This window comes from Macaca fascicularis, chromosome 18 (assembly GCF_037993035.2).
Source record: "Macaca fascicularis isolate 582-1 chromosome 18, T2T-MFA8v1.1".
Lineage (NCBI taxonomy): Eukaryota > Metazoa > Chordata > Mammalia > Primates > Cercopithecidae > Macaca > Macaca fascicularis.
The window spans coordinates 39,687,374-39,711,921 of record NC_088392.1 but is presented as its reverse complement, the minus strand read 5'-3'; the positions used below and the strand labels follow the sequence as shown (position 1 = coordinate 39,711,921).

The window sequence follows — 24,548 nt, the reverse complement described above, 5'->3', positions numbered from 1 at the left end:
AAATAAGTCTAAAGAGTCACTGCTCTCCAAGTCTATGTTCAAGTTCAGAAGAATAAGATAAAGGCATGAGGAAATGAGGTAAGTAATAGAATTTGGGCTGCTTTGTTTCCAAGATGTTTCCCTCAATCCCAGTCTCACTAACTCATTGTAAGCATCAGCTGCAGAGGAAGGTAAAAACTCCCCTTCCTGCTCACTGACTACTGAGGAGGACTTCTGGGCTGAGGACATTCTCACCTGGCCATCTGCTTGTAGGCTTCTTCTGCCACAGCAAAGATGTGGGGGTCCATGTCTCCCATGTTTTGGCCACTGTAGGCATAGATGACATCTTGTCCATAGATTGGCAACTGTTCATAAGGATTAATGGCAACAAGTACAATACCTGCAAACAGACAAGGTGGTCAGATTCCGACAGCACAGCAGACACCTAGCATCAGCTCAAGGCAACCACCCATTCATACACACGCCAAAAACCAAAGAATGAGAGGGCAGCAGAACCAGTCTTAACCAATCAATCAGCTCAATCAAGGCTCATTTGTGTGCTTCAGGTCTCCAAATACCCTACAACCTGGAATAAGCATACACCCGTACACACATACACACACACACACACACACACACACACAAATGCTAAAATTGAGTTCATAAAATAGACATGTGCAAGGTGTTCCAGGATCAGAGAGAAGAGGATATTAAATTCTACCAGTGTATATTAGAGAGACTTAAAAATCCATCTCGGAACTAAAATCTGGGAAAGGATTATACATTTTCTCATTTGTATATTGGTTATCTTAACTAATATACAAATAACTTGTGAACAGAGAATACAATTTACCTATCTTGAGATCTAATCTTGGCTCAGCCAACTATGTTATTTTTGGCAATTACTTCTCAGTACCTCAGTTTCCTCAACTGTTATATAAAATGGAGATAACAACTGCATTTATCTGGGACATCCTAAGGAAAAACGACGCATGGTGCAAGGGAAAATGCCAGGCATGGTGGCTCATGCCTCTAATCCCAGCACTTTGGGATGCTGAGGCAGGAGGATCATTTGAGGCCAGGAGTTCGAGACCAGCCTGGTTAACACAGTGAGACTTCTTCTCTACAAAAAAGTACTAGCTGGGCATGGTAGCATGGGCCTATAGTCCCAGCTACTCGAGGAGGCTGAGAGGAATGCTTAAGCCCAGGAGTCTAAGACTGCAGTGAGCTATGATGGCACCACTGTACTCCAGCCTGGATGACAGAGTGAGGCCCTGTCTTAAAAAAAAAAAAAAAAAAAAAAAAAAAAAGAACACTTAAGACCAGTGCCTTGTATAGTAAGCACTGCATGTTTGCTATTTTTTATTATACCACATCTCAACTTTTTTCCCTTACACCTTGTGTCCCCTAAAGAATACACTGCAATGATGGACTCAGTAAATACGTGTTGATTGAGAAATCAGGAAATGCTATAAGGTTCAGATAATCTTTGATGAATGGGTAAGGCAGGTTGTTATTTGAGCCTATAGAAAGAAAAAAGTGTGAATTTGATCTTTCAGACAAGACAGAGATATGCTTTTTTCTTTTCCATCAGATCACATTCTGGATGTCAGAAGACCCATTGACTGAGGTACAAAAACCAGAAGCTTTTCTAGTCACTTGGGAAGGAGAAGGCAATGAAAGGGCGGCTGCTAAGATGGGAAGTCTCCAACATTGTGCTCCCTTCTGGTGTCTGAAAAGAGACGCTATGAACGCGAAGTGTAATAAACCAGATTATTCCACATAAAGGAGAAAGGGCCAGGGGTAAAAAAGACACTCAAGTCCTCTTGACAGAAGTTTGCCTGAAAAGACCAAAATACAAGGCCCAGAACCCTGATAAATTCCACTAATGTGACTAATCACTTGGAGAATCCTCTTAGGAACAGCCTCACAGGTTCTGCTTGTTATTAGAGTTCTGTAAGATTCTAACTCATGTAGCATGCAATTCACATTCCGTATCACACTCCGAAGTCACGTGTTTTCCTTAAACATCCTGGCCCCTCCAGAGCAGCATCTAGTGCTTCCTGGATGACTCAGACTTCTGTGCCATTCAGTCACTCTGAACAGCTTGAACGGGAGGAGTCAAGATCCATTTGGATAAATACATATAGACACTAGGACATCTTAGAGGGGATTCCTTTAAAAACAGAACCTGATGGTCACTTATCTTTTTCTCCTAAAATAGGAGTCGAATTTTAAAAGTCTTCTTTTTGAAGTAAATATCTTATTAAAGGCTCTGATAATTGTCAATTTGTTTCAAATAAAACTCCCACCAGCAGTTGGAGTGAAGGAGCTTTTGGGAAACCACAGCTCTCAAGCACTGGAATCAGCCTGCTATTGACAGCTCCTGAAATCTGGAAGAAAAACTTAGTAGCTAAAACTACGAATTCCAAACCAAAGTGGAATATAAAAGTGAAAAACCCTGAGTGCCCAAGGTGTCACTTATGACGATGAGCAAGACCAGAGGGAACGTGCCAGGCGTTCCCACCCAGGACAAGACCACAAAGGAGCGACTCCCACAAAGAAGCCCTGCAGCCGGAATCCCCACCCAGATCCCCAATTTGCCTCTCAAACAACGGTTTGTAGGGTTCTATTTTCGCTATGCCACTTAGCAATACTCTTTAAAAAGAGAGAGAGAACAGAATTTGCAATATAGGAAAGGAGAAGTTTTAAGAAAATCAAATACAATTTCAGGACTGTTTAAGTATGTTATGCATTTTGCTCACTAATTTGACAAATACTCATTGGGTGTTATGTCAGTACAAACAGAGGCAAGTGAGATCACAGAAAAGCAGGCTTTTCAAGCAGAAAATAAAACAAGGCAAAACAAAACAAGGGTTTGGTGCTGAGAGCAGGCACCTAGCTCAGGCACGATGCTATGCTTACTCCTCTCCCAGGACTCCAAGGACTGAGCTAAGCCAGTCGCACCACATGGTGTGACCCATTTCTTCCCTGGTTGATCCATGATTAACACCAATCATCCCACAGAGACTGGGGCAGCCTAATTAAGCCACATTCACTGATTGCAAACCTTTCAAGGGTTTCAGAGGAGAGGTACTTACAAATGAGAGTGAAATGAGGACTCCTAAGCATTTGAGTTGAGCAAGTCTAAAGCTAGTAAGCACTTTCCAACACATGCAGCCAACAGATGCCCCCCACTTACCACAGTAAGTGTAGATATGGTTGGACTCCAGGAAACGGACCTTCAAATTATGCAAAACTGCAGGCTCATGAAGATAGCTAAGGGCAGTCAGGTCATTTTCTCCCACCAAGATATCTGGATTCCGTAAGAAGGGCAGCTGGTTGCGTTGTACGTCAATTGGGTATTCCAGAATCTAAGGACATGCAAGTAGCAGACACAAAAAGATGGTTATGAAGCATTAAGTCTGTATTCAATGTCCTGTCTTCTTAGCTGGAATCACCATCTTAACATGATAGTAATTAATGAAGATAAATAATGTTTTAAAGAAAGACAAGCTGAACAAAATACTTGTGTTCCCATGGGAGACCAGTCCAGATGGAAAATTTGCTGGTAACATAACCCCACGATATTAAGATAGAAGACTGACACACAGAGCTCAGGAAACATAACCAGTTCTAAGAGAGTGTTCTATTGCTTCTTAAGGGAAAAATACTGACTCTTTAATTTCAGTTGCAATTGGAGTGCTGTTCTTTCCCTCCATCTAGAAAAACTGCCTTGATTGGCCCCCATTTATTGCTGGTGCTTCATATACTCTCCCCCATTGACCAACACCATTTTTATTTGGATCATCTTGTATCTGATGAACTGCCCTCTATAAGCGACCTCAAGTTGAACCATTTGTGCATATATTTCTCCCCAACTAACTGCAAGTTCGTTTAGGGCAGTGATTTTGCTTTCACCTAAAATATATTAGGAGTTTGATATATATATATATGCATAACCAGGGAGCAGGATTACACATTTTAAGGTCAAATCTCAGATGCGAGGTGTTATCCTTGTATTCCTAGCACTTGGACAACATTAAGTACTCAAAAATGTTCATTGACAGGATACATTTGTAACTCTCAGTACCTGTATGCACACATGTACATCTACATGGGTAGTTTATAAGAAGGTCGTGGGATGTTTTTAAACATTTAAACAGGAGGAACTTGGCTGCTGCTCACCATGTTTTATCTGAGTGCTAAGATTCTTATACTGTTCTTAAAAATCTTCTGGGATGCTTATAAAAAGTTTCCTGAGCCCAACTTACTTATCAGGAATTCTGAGGCAGGGTTCAGGAACCTGAAATTTAAAATACATTCCCAAGTTATTCTGATACAGGTGACTTTTAGATCATATTTTAAGAATTTCTATTTTACATAAACCTTTTAGGAAATCCCATGGACACAGACTCATTTACTGGGGTAACAGTCAATTTTTAAGATAATATAAATATCAATGTTCCTCCCACCCCATTTTTAGAGGGACTTGGTTATCAAATCTTAAGGTATATTAATAAACCCAGCAATGAAAATGCTAAGATAGGGAGATAAATCAAGTGTAGTAGATACAGGAAGAAACACAAGCACATAGAGAAAATTTGTATGTTATAATGTTAAATTGCAAATAAAAGGTTAAAAGGATCTTTTCAAGTAGTATTGGTAAGTAAATTAGCTAGCCATTTAGGGAAAAAAAAAGGCCAGTATTCTTATTCTTCTTCTCTCTTGCCAAAATAAGTTTAGATAGAACAAACATAAAAAAAAATTTTTTTTAACTGGGCAAATATTTGTGTAAGTTTTGGAAGGAAGAACTTTTGAAGAATTATGTAAAAGCCAAAAACATGTAGGAAAATATTCATAAATTTGACCGTAATTTAAAACTTTAAACCTATCATAAAACCTACCATTTGCAAAGTCAAATGGGAAAAGGGAAAAGGGGACAGGGGTTCTGCATTATATGATGGAATTCCTAATCTTAATATACAAAGAGTTATAAGAAATCCAAAAGAAAACCAACACCCCAACAGAAAATTGTACCTAGAATACAAATCACAAAATAACACACGAACAGATGAAAAACTATTCAACTTAATCAGTAACCAAAGAGATGCAAGTAAAAGATTATCAGCTATATTATCAGACTGACAAGACCCTAACAAGGAAGAGGGTAGACAAACAGGTGCACCACTTGTGGGAACAGATTGGTTTATCTCTGGAGGTTTATATCTTAGCAGGCAACACCTAAATCAGAATTTTTTCATTGATGAACTCTTCTTCCTTGGTCTCATGAAATAATTTCACGAGTGAGCCAAGATATGTTCTCATTGAAGCTATAGACAGTGAAAGAAAAACTACAGGGACAGTCAGGCAGCTGCTCATAGCATTCTTCTGAATTAAAAAAAAAAAAAAAAGTATGCTATAGGAATAAAGTGTGTAAGAGGATTCCCTTTATTTAAAAATGTATTAAAGCCTAGATGAATGACCATGCAAAATATCATTGGTTATCTCTGTTAGTGGGATTTCCTTTATACAGTTCCCTGTTTTTTTCTTCATATTAATCAAGGCTCTTTTTTGTGAAAAGGTTTTTTATTTATATTAAACTTTGTCTATACAGGAAACCAGTGAACCATTAACTATCACGTAGATGACGCAGACAAATTTCCACAAGGTGGGAACAGGGGGAAATGGAGAATGTCAGAGTGCTGATTTTTATTTCATTCAATTCTAGAGTTGGCAGCCTTCTTCATCCACTGTTAGTGGTATCACCAGGATTCTAATCAGACCTCCCTCCTCACAAAGCATCCCAAAGACACCTTGGTGGAGATGTCCCCAGACCTGAGGGAGCACAGCTGCCCTCCTCTTCCGGGCTCTGCACCCAGCTCAGCAGGCAGCACAGGGACTGCCAGGTGCAGAGCCACAGAGCTCATCTCACTCAGCCACTCCTCTTTCAGATTAGAAAGCCGGGACCTGAGCCCAATGGCTTCAACTCCTGAGGCAGAAATGCTGGCCTCCTCTCGATTCTCAGATGAATCTCTTCAACTCTCCCCCCAAGAATGGAAACTAATACAACCATTATGGAAAATAGCATATAGATTCCTTAAAGAAGTAAAAGTAGAACTACCATTTGATCTAGCAATCCCACTACTGTATATCTACCCAGAGGAAAAGAGTCATTACATGAAAAAGATACTTGCTCATGCATGTTTATCGCAGCACAATTCACAATTCCAAAATTTGGAACCAACTCAAATGTCTATCAAATCAATGAGTGGATAAAGAAATTGTGGTGTGTATATATATATATGTGTGCGTGTGTATATGTTTTTTATATATTTTATATACATATTTATATATGTTTATATATATATAATGGAATTATTACTCAGCCATAAAAAGGAATGACTTAATGGCATTAGCAGCAACCTAGATGGGATTGGAGATTCTAAGTAACTCAGGAATGGAAAACCAAATATTGCATGTTCTCATTCATAAGCAGGAGCTAAGCTATGAGGATGCGAAGGCATAAAAATGATACAATGGACTTTGGGGACTTAGAGGAAAAGGGGTGAGGGATAAAAGACTACAAAATTGGGTTCAGTGTATACTGCTTGGGAGATGGGTGCACCAAATCTCACAAATCACCACTAAAGAACTTACTCACCTAACCAAATACTACCTGTTCCCCAAAAACCTATGGCAATAAAAATATTTTTTTAAAAAAGACTCTTCCCCCAAGCACGTGGAGGCAAACACACATGCAGTTTTGTGAAAACCATCGACAAATAAAGCAGTGGTATTGGTTTCAGTAAAACTGATCAGGAGTAAAAATGCCCAGAGCAGCAGAAAAGAGGGGCTGCAAGCTCAGCAGCCAAAGCTGCAGATTCTGGGGTGTGTGCACATCCAGAGGGAAGGAAGGAGTGAGAGACTTGACAACAAATTTTTTCCTATAACAGGAATCTGATTCTAATACTGCTGCTAGTGTCTGGCATTTACAGCTAACATGGTTTTATTTGACATCTAAGTGTTTATGACAGTGATCGGGGCCATGAACTTTCTGGCACAAAAGATTCCATCCACTCCATATTAACTGGGCCTTTAGAGGTGAAAAGGAGGCTAAATGTTAACACTTATCACAAAATTAATGCTTTGTCACCACTCAGAGTGGACCTTGGCTCCTTTCTGCAACTAGGAGCCGGGAATCAGGAACAGATGGAGGTCCCCAATTGGTCCCAGTCTGACAAGCAGGACTAGACAAGTGTGAGTGGCAGGAGGCCTAGAGTAGGAACTGGTCTATACCTGAGCTCTCCAGGAGGGTAGCTCCTAGCCCTATGTGGCTATTTCAGTGAAATTAATAAAATTAAATTCAACTGAAACCTTAGTTTCTCAGTCACACTAGCCACTGTTAACACAAAGTGACTGAGGCAGGTCTCGATTAACAGAGGTTTGTCTAGCCAAGGCTGAGGATGCAGGCAGGGAAAAATATAAGATTCATGAGCATCTGCAGCCTATGCTTTGTCCGGGGGGTTTGGAAACTTCAAGGGGGGTTGGGAACTTCAGTATTTAAAGGGGAAAGAGCAAGCAGAAGGGGAAAAAAGGGAGGGAGAAGGAGGGTAAGCAGTGAGACAAATGGTTACACTCTTGTGAGGCTCTGATGAGCCTCAGTAAATCCATATTTTACATGTGAAAAGAGAGAAAATGAAAAAGTCCATTGTGCATTTGTCTCAGAGTAGGCAGAGGGATGATTTCTGGTCTTGTCCTTGTGCTGTACCTGTGAAGATAAGCTGGTAATTGACATTGTCATGGTGAGAGTCCACAGAACTCAGTTTTGTAGGCCTAGTTTATAGGAGTGATATGTACCCTGGAAGATTTAGGGACTCAAGAAATTTCCTTGTAAGCAATTTGTGAGGAAAGCCACCTGGGGAGATAATGTGGTCTTCTATCATTGTGGGAGCACAGCTTACAGATGAGGCTATGACACAGGGCTGCAAAATTACAGCTGTTTGGGAAAAGAAGAAAAGCAGTATTGCGTGACTCAGTTCCCAGGCTTAAATCTCCCTTTGGCCCAGTGAGTTTGGGGTCCTGAGAGTTTTTCTTTTTGAGACAGAGTCTTGCTCTATTGCCCAGGCTGGAGTGCAGTGATACAATCTTGACTTGCTGCAACCTCCACCTCCTGAGCTCAAGCAATCCTCCTGCCTCAATCTCCCGAGTAGCTCAGACTACAGGTATGTACCACCACACTTGGCTTATTTTTGTATTTTTGGTAGAGACGGAGTTTCGCCATGTTGCCCAGGCTGGCCTAGAACTTTCAGGTGATCCACCTACCTTGGCCTCCCAAAGTGTGAGATTACAGGTGTGAGCCACCACGATCCTGGCTTCTAAGAGTTTATTTTCTTTCACATCACATTTTAAGGGTCCAATAACTACATGTAGCTAGTGACTGCCACATTAGACAACTGAGATACAGAACATTTCACCACAGCCAATATTCTATTGGCAGTGCTGGCCTAGACTGTTCTAAGCCCTGTGGGCCTATGATTCTATACTACTTAGTAGGTGCTCAAAAAATATTAGTTTAGTGAAATGTCTGATTCACTGATAACTTCTCCCATACCTCAATCTATGTCTGTGTTACATAGTACAACAGCAAGATGGTATAATCATAAAAACGTCTTTGAATGACACTCCCAAATATTTGGAACTAATAATAATCATACAGTGGACAGAAGAGGAGAAAGAATTGGCTTTTATTATCTACCCATGGAACCAGAAGATCTAGAAAAAAAGATATGCTAGTAAAAACAGGGTTACCAACTGGCAAGCAGTTGGTGTTGATCCAGAGGTGGAAATGGCACCGAAAAGGAGTTAACCCCTGTATTCAAGTCCTGGTCCATCAAATAAAGCAGCGGCTCTCAACCCTCCCAGGACACTAGAATCCCTGGGAGAGCTTTTAAGAAAGATAACCTACATCCTATCCCAAGATTTTGATTTAATTAGTCAGGCTGAAACCTAGGCTTTGCCTTTTAAGTTCCCCAGGGGTTTCTAATGCACAGCCAAAGTTGAGAAAAACTGAACCCAAGTTCTGCAAGGCCTTGAGCCCATCACTTGACTTCCAGGAACCTCAGTTTCCCTAATTGTAAGATGGGAAGCCTAGTTTCAGCAATCTTCAAGGGTCCTTCCAACTTCATTGACTGAACGTTTCTAACTTAGGTGCATGGGTGCAGGGGTTTTCTCATTTGTGAAATTACAACAGCTATCCTAGAAGAAAAACAATGTTCAGGAAACTCTATTCCCAGGTAAGAGGAAGCCTCAAAGCTGAAGTCCACTTACCCTCACTATAGTAGCAAGCATGTGGCTCTAGGTTATTTAATATTCATTAAAAGGTTGTTTTATGCTATCTCCTAGACAAGCACAAAAAAACACAAACATTTAATGACTGTTCTGCTGTGTCTCATTCTCTAATAGTCCTGTGTTTAAGTTTTACCGCCATCTTCTCCAGTCCCCAGAAAGCTTATTCTCCTTAAAGAGAACCTTCTTATTCTTCCTCTTGCACCACGAAGCACAACACAGGCACTCAATTACTTGAAAAATAAAATACTCTGATTTATGTAACCTTCCCAATTAGGAAATTCAGTTAAGTCATGAGGAAGTAGCAAATTAACCCTGAAACTTCAGTGGCTTAATACTGCAAATGTTTATTTCTCTTTTATGCTAGGTGTGTAAGACTGGCTGGTACTGAGGCTCTGCTCTCTAAGGTCACACTGACACCAACATGCTGCCTGACAGTCAACAGGCAGAGGAAGAGAAGAGCACAGCAAACTCCTGTGGGTTCTTCTCTGCTTCCACCTGAAGTGATCGACATCAGTTCTACCTAGCACACCCACTCGAAAAAAGTAATCACAGGGTCCCACTGAACTGCAAGGGGGCTAGGAAACATGGCAAAGCATGAAGGTATCATCTCTGACACCCTAAGTGTTCCTGCTTTGAGAAGTCAGCAGGAAATCTAAGTAGTATCCAAAAGGGCTTCAAAGAGAGTGTGGGCCAGTCATGGTGGCTCACGCCTGTAATCCCAGCACTTTGGGAGGCAGAGGCTGGCAGATCACCTGAGCTCAGGAGTTCGAGATCAGCCTGGCCAACATGGTGAAACTCCGTCTCTACTTAAAATACAAAAATTAGCTGGGTGTGGTGGCATACGCTTGTAATCCCAGCTACTCAGGAGGCTGAGGCACAAGAATCACTTAAACCCAGGAGGCAGAGGTTGAAGTGTGCCGAGATTGTACCACTGCACCCCAGCTTGGGCAACAGAGTGGGACTCCATCTGAAAAAACAAAAAACAAAAAACAAACAAACAAAAAAAAAAAACGTGTGAAGTTGGAGGACTCAGAGGCTCAGATAAGAGGGTGGGTGGAGTAGCGTCAAATAGCTTGCCATGGACATCACTGTTTTAGAAAGACTTCTCCAGATTCTTGAAATTGAGTTTTTCATATTCTAAACCCTATATTGTATATTTTCATTGTAAGTTGGATGGAAAACTTCATAAAGATATAGATATGTCATTTTTACTGTTGTATAATCAGACTCTGGCACATAATTGCTCAATAATAATTTTTAATGAATGAATGATGAATGAACAGTGATGCAAGTAATTAAAAGAAGAAAAGTCTATAAATGAAAAGCTACTGATAAACTGCCTGGTCAACACACAATTAAGAAGTTTGAATTATAAACAAGATTACAGCAGCATAAAAATACGGAGTCAAAGTTAATCTTTTGACTTCAATTTATTGCACTGCTTACACATTCTGTCGGAACTATGGAGACCCAGTTTAACTCCTAACTTGGTGTACTTCAGCAATGAACAGACCAGACCACTTTCCCAATGGGCTTAAACCTGAGTTTCTCAACCTTGTCACTGTTAACATCTGCAGCTGGATAGTTCTCTGTTGTGGGGGTGCCACCTTGTGCATTACAGAGCACTTAGAAGCATTCCACTAGATGCCAGTAGCAAATCCTCCTCATGACAGTTGTGACAACGAAAAATGTGCCCAGACATTGCCAAATGTTCGAGACAGGGGCGCAAATTGCTGCCCCACTCATCTCCAATCTGAAGCAGCTGGGCAAAGCATCCTAACCTGCGGGTAAAAAATTAGCGGGGAAAAAATTCGCAGGAAAAATAGGTCAATGACAATAAATTAGAAAGAGCTTCAAGAGTACTTATCTGCAGACGGTGGTGATGCTTGCACAACACTGTGAATATACTTAACGCCACTGAACAGTACACTTAAACATGGTGAAAATGTTGAGTCATTATGTGTATTTTACCATAATTTTTTTACACTTTGACTCTTTAGACAAGATGACTAATTACAGTGGTAGCAATATTACCAGTAGATAATTATATACATTATATTTTACGCTAAAACATTTTGTGTATGTACGGTATAACCATGATAACTGAGCAATTGAAAGCAAGACAAAGATAAAAATAAAAATTATTAGGAGACCCAAAAACCAGCATTATGATAAGAACTAAAATGGCCAGCTAAAAGAAGTAATCCAACTCTACCTCTACTAAGAAGCCTTGCTGGTTTCAGAAGGGTATCCCTCAGACATTCTGAGCTCTCTGGTTTTGCCAGATGTGTGCACAGCAGGCATTTAAGCTGCACTGAGTAGACAAGTGCTCTGCATTCTCAAGGTATATGAGTCTGAGTGCACCAATATGCAAGGACAATAGTCCTAGTGGTTCTGTGAGACTATAGCTTCTTGACATGAGGAACCATGTTTGATAGGACCTTGCTATAATGTCTTGATATGTTCAGTACCATCCTTAGACCCAAGCAAGAGGGACCCCTTCCCTGACACTGTGTTGCAGAGGGCATTAAATATCACATAATATAAATTACTAAAGAACATATGGTGTGCCTCCGTCCTTGGGATCAACATTCAGTGCTGTCACAGCATGACCCGAAATGCTCAACACCGCTCTGGTGCCTAACACCTTCAGGCCCCAGAGAAACACTTCTCCACACCTTGTCCTGTGTTCTTGAAACAAGACAACAGTGCCCAGTTGCCTTGAGGTTCATGGGTTAAAACACTGCCAGTACTGGAGAAACAATGCCAGTACTGGTGCTTTGGAGTGTGGGGAAGAATCAGGCAGCAAAGATGCTTAAGTAAAAGGGAGGACAAACTCATTATCTTTCCTTTCAGATAGCCCATGCAAAAGATCCTTTCATAATGGATTATCATTTTCTAATTGGGCCGAGGGTCCAAGTCCTTGCTTCTCCATGTGCTCTTGTCATGGTTCCAGGGGTGCTAAGTATTTGCAACCCCTGCAACATGAGAGAGGAGGAATGCTTTGAAATACTGAACAATTTATACTACTCATGTGTTTACACATATGTGCAGGTATAACATGCCCAAACCAAGATAGTGATTCTACATATTGGCAGCTGGATAGAGATTGAATAGAATTGCAACTATATTTTTAAAACAGTAAATGTTCAAAAATGTTTTTAATTAAAAACATGAGATTTAAATAATTTGATAAAATATACTTTAAACAGATGTAGGGTTACATTCTCTTGCTCTGGCCCTCCAAATGTCAGGGTGGGCTTGGAAATACTGAGACGGTGGAGTTTGTTCATCTTTGAAAAGCTCACATGCTCCCCTGTCTTCCTCTCATTCATGAATGCTAGATCAGGGCCTTGCCCAGAGGGAGTACTCATCATCAAGGTGGGTGATAGATAGTAGATACAAACTCAGCTGAAAAATGAAATTTAAATTAAAAACCATGGAAACAAGGAGAGTTTTCCCTGACACTAGAGGGCAGGAGTCAAGCAGTCAGAAAGGGAGGTGGGGCCAAGAGAGAGAAGGCCTGGCCTACACAGAGGTGCTCCAAGCAGAGCATGCAGAAGCTACCTCATCACCAAGTTCCGCATCCCCAGAAAGCCTGATCCACTCTAAAAACAGTCTTGTGCTAAGAGTTGGCATGCCTAGATATCTTGTACCCATCACGGCTCTGGGGAGAAAAAGATGCTATTCCCCCAAGAAGTTTATCATCTTGTTGACTTCAATATGAAACATATTATGCCCGGTGAAATAAGACAGACACAAAAGGACAAATACTGTATGATTCCACTTCTATGAGGTACCTGGGATCATCAAACTCAGAAAGTAGAATGGAGTTTTCCAGGTGCTGTGAGGGGAGAAGAGATTGGGAAGTTGGTGTTTAAGGGGGACCAAGTTTCAGTTGTATAAGAGGAAGAGTTCTGAAGAAGGATAGTGGTGATGGTTACACAATGTGAATACCACTGAGTTGCTGCTGACTGCCACTGAATTTTACACTTAAAAATGGTTAGCATGGTAAATTTTATGCTACATATATTTTACTACAATAGAAATGAATGAATGCATGGATGAGCAAAAGAAAGAATGAAAAAATCTTTTAGAGGCACAGATAGAAGCTTGACTGTCTTGAAGAGGGGACAAGTTAGCAAGTAGGCAGAAGGTCCTATTATAAGTTAGAGGTCAGGAACATCGTCGTCTTTCTGGAAGAGAATCTAACTGATGTTAATCCTTTGCTGATGCAGTGAAACCCACACTACTGAACTTCAGGAGGAGGGAGGATGCACGAGGTTGGTTGGAAGAGGCTGCTGGGGCAGATTTTCCAGCCAGCATAGTACACCATGGATAATTTCAGCTTCAGAGGAGACTCTCTGCAAGCATTCAAAGTCTGGCCACGTAATTTCTGTGCTCCTGGCCTCTAGTCCACAGCTCCGCCAAGTCACTCGTAATGATAGCTCAGAGGTAGCCGTGGACAAGCCACTGCCCATGAGCAACCTGGACAGACTCAGATGTTCAGAGCCCATTATTTCTTGAGAGCTGCTAATCTCCAGCGCCAGGCTTCCCTTCCAATTACATGCTGCTCGGCCTTGCAGCAGGGGAAGGAGGGGATGGGGTCTGGGCAGCTGCCAGGATTAGTCATGCAGGGCCAAATTCATTTTCAGCAGGGTGGGTGAGCATCTGCTCTGTTTTAGCAACATGGCAGATCATTCCTCACTACCTCTGTACAACTTTTTAAAAACACCCACCCACTAGAAAAGATCAACTGAAATGAAATCTGCTGGAGTAGAGTAGAAGATATACCACTCAAGTGGGTGGACTAATTTCATTTTTTTTTCCCCCGGCGTGGGGTGGGAAGTTATTCAACATGGTAAACATAATTCCATCTGTTGGGAGTTGTGCTTGTCATCTCAAAAGCAAGAGGTGGCTAGCAAATGCTGCCTACTAGGAAGAGGAATGTGAGGGATGTATATCTCGGTACAGACGTTTTCTGACAAGCTCATGTTCCAGGTTTACCAAGTGGTATGCTTAAGTTGATACAAAACAGAAGTTAGTGGTAGGATGTTCAATCAACAAGTTAATCACCAACCATCTAGAAAAGGAGACAAGACCAATAATAGGCAGGAAATGATCAAAGGACAGAGGATATGGTACACACTTGTAGTGCTGTTGCCATTCAGAGAGGAAATAGTCTCTCCAACCCAAACCTTTTCTCCAAGCAATGTCTGTTCTGCAGCCCAAACTCAATCCGTCCCAAAGTCGATTCTTAATTTGTTACCAACCATTTTGTTCCAAACCTATTTTTCTCCCAGTCGTCTCCCCCACGGTAAAGGCTGCATGAACTACTTCTGCCTGCATCCTCAGGCTGAAGCCACCCAACCATCCCTTCCCTGACAGCTCCCAGATGCACTGGCCTCCTTCCCTTTCCTGGAACACGACAAGGTCTCAGGGCTTTGGCACACACAGTTCCTGCCTGGGACACTCTACTCCTGGTCACTGCACCCTGAATCTTCCATGTCCAGCTCCTTCTCAAAACCCCCTCTCCTCAAGAGGAGTCCCACCCAGCTCCTCCGGGGGCTGAGGCAGGAAGAGGATCACTTGAGCCCAGGAGTTTGAGGCCCACCTGGGCAACACAGGGAGATCCCATCTCTTTAAAAAGAGTGGGTTCCTTTTCTCTCCTATACCTCCTGCACTCACTTCCATGCCTACTGCCATTTATCATAATACTTTGTCTCACTTTCGTATTCATGTTCACTGCTCCCCTTTAGCACTGAGCTATCTGAAACAGCATGGCCTTCACCCATCTGCCCCTGGGACCTGGCACAGCATATAGGGTGAGCATCCGTTATTTGTGAAATGCAACAGTTGCAGAGGCAGTGGTCACAAAAGGCTCATGAGAAGGTAAACTAAATCAGACATATCAGGAGGAATAGAATTTCATAGTTACTACCTTGTCTTCCACTTGAAAGAAACAGCCCGAAGGTCAAAAAATAAAAAATGCTCACTACAGCAGCTAACACATAGGGAGCACTTATGTGCCAGGCACTATTTTAAGTATTTGCCACGTATTAACCCATCTTATTCTCAAAACAGCCCTAGATAAACTAGCACTCCCATTTTACAGATGAAGTAACAGGCACAGAAAGATTGAGAACTGATGTAAGGTCACAAAGCTAGTGATGGCTGAGCCAGGATCCCAACCCAGGCAGGCTGGCTCCAACCACTGTGCCCTGCAGGGACCCTTGTAGCAGCTCCTCTCCCTCACTTCCCAGTGAGGTCTCAACCTCCTGTTCCCTCCACTCCACTGAGAAGATTCCTGCCTTGACCACCAATGATCTCTCAGCTGCTAACCCCAATAAGCACTTATTTTTTGTGTGACATCCATAGAGCGGCTTCCTGGCTTAGCACTTTCACATACATCAAATAGCAACAAGAAAGAATCCAAGGGCTCAGGAGTTCCAATATCCAGGAAAAACTCCAGCCCACAATGTACTATCTACTCCTGTTCCTTGCACTCCTGAGCTCCCCCCACCCTCTGCCCAGGACTCGCTCTTACCGTTTCATCTTCCAGTCTGAGCTGCAGGCTCTTGTCTCCTTCTTTGTAGTCCTTGGTTAACTCAGCTGAGCGCCATACCTCATCAGGGTCAGGGATCCAGACCCTTGTGCACTGAAAGATTAAAACAGAAGAAACTTAGATACAGAACAAAGCTCTCAGATTTCTAAATGTGTGTCACTACCTAGAAAGGGCCCATCAGGAGAACTTCTAAAGCTATCTGCATGCCTCTCCCCACCTTCTCATTTCAGGACACAACGTGATCCAATATCATGATAACGGGAACAACTCACAGGACTGGTAGCAGAAGGCACCTTTTAGATGTTACAAGAACGCTGCAGATCAATGAAATCAAAATTCTACCCAAGAGACTGCTGAGCCTGCATTTGTTTATATATACTAGATATTGCACCATATCTCAAAGGGTGTTACAAAATAGCGATGTCAGAGGGAGTTATTTAGCAGGCTACAAACAAAACAGCACAGGCAAAAGCCAAGACAGTACAGCAAATGTTCAAAGCTTGGGAATCTCTGCTCTGATACTCTGCATTCAGAGACAGTCATTTTCCTGCAGAAGTGAAAGACAGTGGTCAGGAAATGGAAAGTGCATTTAAGTGCCCTCAAGTTGTCAGCCACCTCAATTTATCTGTCCACTCCTTTTCTTTTTTTCAGATGCGGTCTCACTCTGTTATCCAGGTAGCATGCAGTGGTGTGATCACAGGTCACTGCAGCCTCCAACTCCTGTGATCCTCCCATCTCAGCCTCCCAAAGTGTTGGGATGACAGACAGGAGCCACCATGCCCGGCCTATTTGTCCATTCTTTAAGCCACAAACCCAAAACTTTCACTCACCCTCCCCAAGCAGCTATCCTGATTTGCAGATAAAGTCATTGAATAGGGCCAAGTTCAGGCCGGAAAGAACACAGCCCTTGGTAAAGCAGTGATACAGGATTAACTGTCAGTGACTTGCCCAGCACATTCTCAACATAACTAGGGCGTTCCCAGCCCTGTTTGCAGTCAGAATCACCTGGGGAGCCTGGAGAATATTAATTCTTGGCTGTACCTCAGACCACCTCAGTCAGGATCTGAGGTGACATAAAAGTTCCCAGAGACACTAACAAGTACTGAATGGCAGCATCTGGATCTCCTGGCATCCCACCGCACAGCTGTCAGAATTTCTGCATTTTCATCTCATAGGTAGGCAACTTCCACAGGGGCCTATTTTCTGTAGAAGCTGTCAGTGTACAGGCACACACACATACATCTGGCTTCTTGGCCACAGAATATTATCAGGAAACCTGAAATAAATGGTTCTTTTGACCAAAAGCTCAACCAGAACATGTGCTTGGGTCAGCATCATCCACTTCACTCCTGGAGTGACAGCTGAGCACAGACCCTGGGCCAGTCTGTTAACTGTGCACATGCAGCCGGATGGCTTTATTTTGGTCCTTTTTTTTTTTTTTTTTTTTTCAAAGCAGTGTTTTCCTCCAGGTAATCAGAGGCCTTTTTTTCTTTTAAAAGCAAGATCCTGACCCCTCCTACACTTGCCTCTAATTCACTATGGAGCAGTGAAAGTTGTAAGGCAATAGAATCAGAATACCAGTCAATGAGAAAGCAAACATCCACCACTTCGCATCCTTGACATCCCAACTCAGGGTACAAGCCAAAGTCATCTGTTTCATTACTTAGAAACAAATTCACAGAATCTTAACCTTCTTCCTGCTTCTTGAGCCTGCTGCCTTATGGCAAGATATTGCCATATCTTTATAGTAAAATAATATAGAGCTTTATAATAACAAAGAGCTTTATAGCATCTGAGAGCTCCCGAGTAAAATATAAAGAAGGTTCTGAGATACCTCCAGAGAAAACTTTCGGAGCATTTGCTGACCTTAACTGTCAACATTTCTTCTACCCCCAGGTGTCCTCACTTTCTCCACTATCGTTTAAGCCCACCATCCATCCAGCTGTGATGACCTGTAAGCTCCTGTCCCTAAGCTTCACGTGAGTGCCCATCCTTCAGCCTCACCACAGCTCTCTCATCACTCAGTTCCACTCCTGAGACTCCCCCTTCAGCCAGCACACCCAAGAAATTTTACCTAAAGCAAAGTCTCCACTCCGTGTAAATCATGTCAGGAATGGCTCAAGATAACAGAATGAGGAATAACCAGAAAGGAACAGGAAAATCCCAATAGGAACTGAACGGAGGTGATGTTGTGTAGATCCTGGAAGCCAGGGAGCCCAGTCCCAGCTCAGCCAAGGACTCTGATGGCCATCACCCTGTGGCCCATATGCCACTCATGGAGTGGTTAGTTGCATCTAGCACTGAAGAATCTCATTGCCTGGCTCAATCTCAACTTTTATTGTAGGGGAGTTCATGTACCTTTCTAGTTATATAAATCTCTCTAAAGAGACTGAGAACACCTGGTAGGCATACAATTGGCTTCTCATGTTGTCCCACACCCACAAAAACTACCACAACATAAGGGGCACAGTGGGACTCCAATGTTACTTTAGCTCTTTGCTCCTCCAAGTGAGGACCTCAGCATCGTCATCACCTAGGAGCAGGTTATAAGCGTAGAATTTCAGCTTCCCCCAGATTCACTGTATCAGAATCCTCATACTAACTGCTTACTCTTCCATTACTGCAACATCACCTCACTCTTCCCGCCTTTGAGAATACATCAGCAAACTACAGTTGTGGGACAAATCTAGCACACTGCCTGTGTTGCCTGTTTTTGTACAGCCCATGAGTTAAGAATGGTTGAAAAAAGCTCAAAAGAAGGATATTCACGTAACATGAAAAAAATTACATGAAAGTCAAATTCTGATGCCCATAAATCAAGTTTCCTGGGAACACAGCCACATTCATTCATTCATTGATATATTATCTATATAATACTTTCACATTTTAATGCTAGGATTGAAGGCCAGGTACAGTGGTTCATGCCTATCATTCTAGCATTTTGGGAGCAGAGGCAGGAAGATCATTTGAGGATAGGAGTTTGAGACTGGCCTGGGCAACATAGCAAGACCCTGTCTCTACAAAACCTAAAAAAAAAAAAAAAGAAAAAAAAAGCCAGATGTGGTGGTGCATGCTTGTAGTCCTAGCTATTCAGAAGGCTGAGGCATGAGGGTCCCTGGAGCCAAGAAGCTCAAGGTTACAGTGAGCTATGATTGTGCCACTGCACTCCAGCCTGGACAACAAAATGAGACTCTGTCTCAAAAAACAAAAAGTAATGACAGAGACCCTATGGTTCAAAGCCATTTAAAAAACATAGTAGGCCAGGCACAATGGCTCACACCTGTAATCCCAGCACTTTGGGAAGTCGAGGTGGGCAGATCATTTGAGCTCAGGAGTTCGAAACCAGCCTGGCCAACATGGCAAAACCCCATCTCTACTAAAATTACAAAAATTAGTCATGCATGGTGGTGGGTGCCTGTAATCCCAGCTACTCGGGAGGCTGAAGCAGGAGAATTGCTTGAGTCTGGGAGGCAGAGGTTGCATCAGCAGAGATCGTATCACTGCACTCCAGCCTGGGTGACAGAGCAAGACTCTGCCTCAGAGAAAACACACACACACACACACACACACACACACACACAGTAAAATGTTTACTCTCTGATCCTTTACAGGAAAGCATGCCAACCTCTGTCCTTGTACTTACTATTTCCTCAGGTCACAGTGCCCTTCCTCACTTGTCCATGTGGGCAGGGTCCAACTTCCAGCACCATCTCCTCACCGATAACTTCCTTCCCTGTTACCCATAGAGTTAGCCCTACCCAACTGTAACCTGCCACTATAAATTCTTCTATGATTAGCTTTCCTTCTGGTTTTGCAGTCATTTCTTTCACATTAGTTTCATCTCATTACAGCAAGGTCTTTCAAATCTACTGTTGGGCATCTTTGTATCCCTGTGATCTAGCACACCCTGGCATGGAACAGATGCTCACTAAATGTTCATGCTGAGTACAGGAATCAGTGAACAGAGAATGTTCATTCATGGGGCACCTGGTTTATACCTAAAACACATTGTGATAAGTACCATGTAACCAAGTACGAACACGGAGATCTAGCTCCTGAACCTAAGGGACGTATATCTAGTTGGGTCGATAACTCACATAAAAATATGCCCTAATGGGGTGATGTGACCAACTCCTAGGGAGAGTAACATCTATCCAGTGGAGAGAAGGAAGACAGGGAGAGAGGGGGAAACAAGTTAATGCCGACTTTGTTAGAGAGAAAGTTGGTAGCCAAATTCTTGCATGACGTTTAAAAGGATTTTCTATATGCAGATCTGATAAAGCAAACTTTAGACGCAAATCTAGTAACTATTTGGGCACAAGATATGTGTCTGGTCAATCTCTGCAATAAAGACACATGGACACACATTGAGATTACAGCAGTTCATTGTTAAATCAGAATGAAGTGAACCCTCTGTTCTGTGCAGGATGGTTCACAGCTGCCACCTCCCCGCTTGGCCTCCTCACTTTTATCTTACTTTATGGATTCTCAGCTTAAAGTGTCTATAAATTACTGAGCAGGGCGGTTTACCCAATGTCATTCATCCTGCATATAATGAGAAATTTATAGATCTTCCAAGAGAAATTTTAACCATAATCAAACTTTGCCTTACATGCTGGCTTTGCGAACAACCCCGCCAACCCACCACCTCAAGGAAGATGCATTACTTCTGTAATCAAGTACAAAGCAGTATATGATGAGTATAAAATATATGGCCAAGAAACAGACACGTGAACTAAGAAGGGAGAGACAAGACAAGACTACAGTAGCTGGGAAAGACCTGAGGAAGGCAGATGTGATCTGAGCTTTGGAGATGGAAAGATTCGGAGGGGAAGGGTTTCTTTTTGGAGCAATGAAAGTGTTTTGGTAACCAGACAGAGATAGTGGTTGCAAAACGCTGAATGTACTAAATGCCAAATTGTTCACTTTAAAATGGTTAGTTTTATATTATGTAAATTTTTTCTCAGTTTAAACACACACACACACACACACACTGTTCTGGTTGTAGAGAATGCAAACAGTATCCTGTACACGCTCTCTCCTGGCATCAGTTCTCATTACAAGTCTATGAAAAAGCAGTAAAATATTTTCACAGAAAGCCATTATTTTATGAGCCAAACTCTCTAGAACCAAGGATCTGTGTTGCCTCTTAATTTTTTCTCACCTTCAAGGAATGTCTTCAAACAAATCTGACCTCTACCAGATTTACTGTAAGCCAACAGACTGTAAGACAAATTCACTCATACAACCCAATTACCATGCCACTCAATTTGTCACTATCCTATTTTAACAACACTTAATTCCATCATATCAAAGTAAACAAAAGAGCAAGTCTGACCTAATTATCAAAGAAAAGCTTGTGATTTTTGGAAAGTTCTTTTGAAAAGAGCCCCACATATTTCCTAGAGAAGGCAGATGCCTACATCAAATGTAAATGCATTAGTACCAAGCTTTCTCCAACCCTCTTGTTCCTTTCTTCCACTGCAGGGCCAGCTCCAGCAGCTGTTCTCCTACATACGCGGCTGGAGGGAGTGGCCATCTATGACAAGAGCCTCAATCCTGACTACACATCAGAACCACCTAGGGAGCTTTCACAAATTCCCATGCCAGGCAACACCCCATCGTACTTTTAACAGTCTCTGGGGGTGGGAACCAGGTAGTGTTTTCTGAAGCTCCCCAGATGAATTCAATATGCAAACAAGTTGAAAATGTAATTCTGTGTGGCTGACTGGGTAACAGATTTGAAGGGTATCACAGACCCTCATGTGCTACAGGTCTCTCCCCACCAGTCTGTGGTTAAACATTAAACTCCAGCTTGCAGATTATTTCCCCAGAGCTAAAGAACTCTTTCCCAAAAAGCCCCAGCTAAAAGGCAAATACAGTGTTCAGAGGAGCACAGCATTTACCCATGTATATGAATTATCAGGCAGTATAGCACTGTGGTCAAGTGTGTGGGTTCTAGAGTCAGATAGCTTTGAGAAGGAATTCTAACCACCACTTAATAGCTTGTGTAAGTTGATGAATGGGTCTGAGCCTCAGTTTCCTTAGCTGAACAACAGGTAAAAGTTCTATCTACCTCGTGAAGTGTTCTAACAATTAAATAAGAGCCAACTATTAAAGCACATAAGTATTAGGCAATGATGATGATGATGGTGATATTACTATACAGTTTTGTCTAGAAATCCTGATGGGATTTTGGATAGAATTAGAAAATGAGAAAAGGAAAATAAGAAACCTAATGTGGTCCATGTTATTGGGATCGTTTAGATGTCCTGTAGGTCATAATACATGGGTAGCCATGCCTTACCTTAAAAATCAATACCTACTTCTACTCCAAAAACCTGAGAGAAGTGATTCTCAATGCTGGCTGGCATATAACAATTATCCGCAGATCTTCAGATCTTTAAAAAACAAAACCACTAACACCCATATCCCACGCTTGAATAATTAAATCTCGGGGGGTAGGGCCCAAACACTGTATTTTTTAAAAACTTCCCACGTGATGAATGCACTGTCAGAATTCAAACTCCTATCTCAGAGCGAACCCCAGGTGCCAAGATGGACCTTCAGGGAAAAGAGAACAGGGACATTTGAAACCTGCACTCCCTGGAATTAATAATAATGCTACTTCCATCCCCTCCTACTAACATAAGTAATCTTAAGTATTTGCATCATTTCAACTTAGTTTCAAAACTGAGTTAGGATGAGCAGAGTTATCACTTCTCTTTTGTACAGGAGAAACCTGCGGGTTAAAAGTACTGAATAATTTGCCCAAGTTGCCAAGAGCTTAGTCAAAAGCAGGCCTGGAGAAAAGACCTCAGGCTGTAAGTCCTCCACTGTCTACCCCACTCCTGGAGAAATATTGATTTGCTTACAGCAGCCCAGAGTCCTGCTGAGCATGTATTTTCTACAGGTAAAGTGATTTGTAATTACATATGAAAAAAAAAGTACAAATGCCCATTAACAATGACACACCAAGTTAAGCCACAGGTAGTTTCAGCATTAAGCATCAGGCAGGCTGAAGTTTCAGTTGCAACAAAGCCTTGACCAGAAACAGAGTAGTCTGGGCAGAGTTCCCTGGGAATGGACAAAGGACCCCACAGCCTAACTTGATAGCTGGCAGTATAAACTCCCTGTCCATTCCTGTGATTAGGGGACCAAGAACAAGAACACTGGTCTGTTCAGAAGAAAGAAGGAAGAAAAAACATTTCTAAACTAATAGTTTCATTTAACAGCAGCAAAACAGCAGTTTCCCAAGTGGCTTGGTACCTGGAAGGATACTGCTGTGTTGTAGGAACTATGAAAACACCTTACCTAACTGTGCTTGCAAGAAGTGGGTCACACTCCACTCTTTTGCAAGGTAAGAATTTAGAAGATAAAGACTAAGCCTTGCACCCCCTCCAAGTAGAGCTTCTCACAATCATTTCTACAGGTACCACTGTCTGAAGGAGTGTTCATGGACCCAGACACCACATTCTGAAACCAGTGGTGGTGATTAGTCCTGCAAATTTGGGGAGCTCAAATCAAGAACATTCCCACTGGTATGCTGTTGGTCATCTTCCCTTCACATTTATTGGGCTGGGTTCCCACTATGGGAGACAGAAGAGCAAGGAGGTGAAGAGTCAGATATAGGGTGCTAGACCCCACTCCCATTATCAGGTAAGGGTCTACACGTCTGAGGCTGGGCTTCCTCAGAAGGCATTTCCTCATCTGGTGGAAATGTCTTCTGCACCAGGGTGGTTACGATTAAATAATGTATACAAAATATTTGGCCCAGTATCTGGCACATTTTAAGTGTTTAGTAGTTCTTACTATCACAGGACTCAGGCCCTGGGAGGGAATAAAACCAGAGAGAACTCCCTCCAGGAACGCACAGATAGCCAAATAATCCCAACAGAACCATGCGCATGTAGTGTCATGGGAACAGAGAACCTCAGTGCTTCCAGATTATTTCCTGAGTTAATTCCTCCTCCCCCAGCGGCGAGTCATGCTTCTGAATTTCCGTTTACTCGCTTCCATTAAAGGCTTTCTGATCCAGTAATAACCTTCCCCTTTCCCCAAATGCTTTCCACTGGAAAGCTCCCTGTAATTTAGAGCCACAAGGAATTACATGTAAATGTCCTGTTTGTCCAGAGCCCCTACATAACTAAAAATTAAGGTATGATTTCTGAGCCAATTAGGTAGATTCCCAAGTCCCACCCAGATGCCTCCCTATCTTGCTGCTGTTTTTCTTAAATGACAGAGAACCAGGGTAAGCAGAGCACTGGGAGAAAGAACTATAACATAATACACACACAGATGGGGACAGCAGAGAGCCACTGAGAACCTGGGGGGAGAGGAGAAAAAAGCAGAGAAGAAAGTCACTCTGATGTGGTAACTGCATAGTCACATAGCATGATTATAACAACATTCAACATTCCCTACCATTTAAATGAAACAAAAGTCAATTATAACCAAAAGGCAAATCCAAATGCTATAGGTATCATATCATCTCAACCCAGTTTCTTGAGAAAAGCGTCAACTTTCTGTGATACCTCATTGTGTCAGTCACAATTCCATCTTCTCTATCACACATTCTATATCTGTATTTGAAGCTAATAAAGAATCGAGTCTCCATGTGACTGATGAAGGCAAAATTTACCTGTTTACTGCC

General features: G+C 42.2%; 1 protein-coding gene across 2 annotated transcripts in view; it reads right to left on the bottom strand.

The window, feature by feature from the left end:
- MYO5B (myosin VB) overlaps positions 1-24,548 on the bottom strand; it is a 395,079-nt gene that overhangs the window by 236,409 nt on the left and 134,122 nt on the right. The window contains exons 2-4 of one of the 2 annotated variants that reach the window (XM_005586729.4): positions 15,878-15,988; positions 3,182-3,353; positions 235-379 (exon numbers count right to left, since the gene is read on the bottom strand). In XM_005586729.4, the coding sequence (XP_005586786.3) occupies positions 235-379; positions 3,182-3,353; positions 15,878-15,988 (428 nt within the window). Of the gene's footprint in view, positions 1-234; positions 380-3,181; positions 3,354-15,877; positions 15,989-24,548 lie in introns of those variants that run through there. The other variant, XM_074022272.1, reaches the window with a different exon arrangement.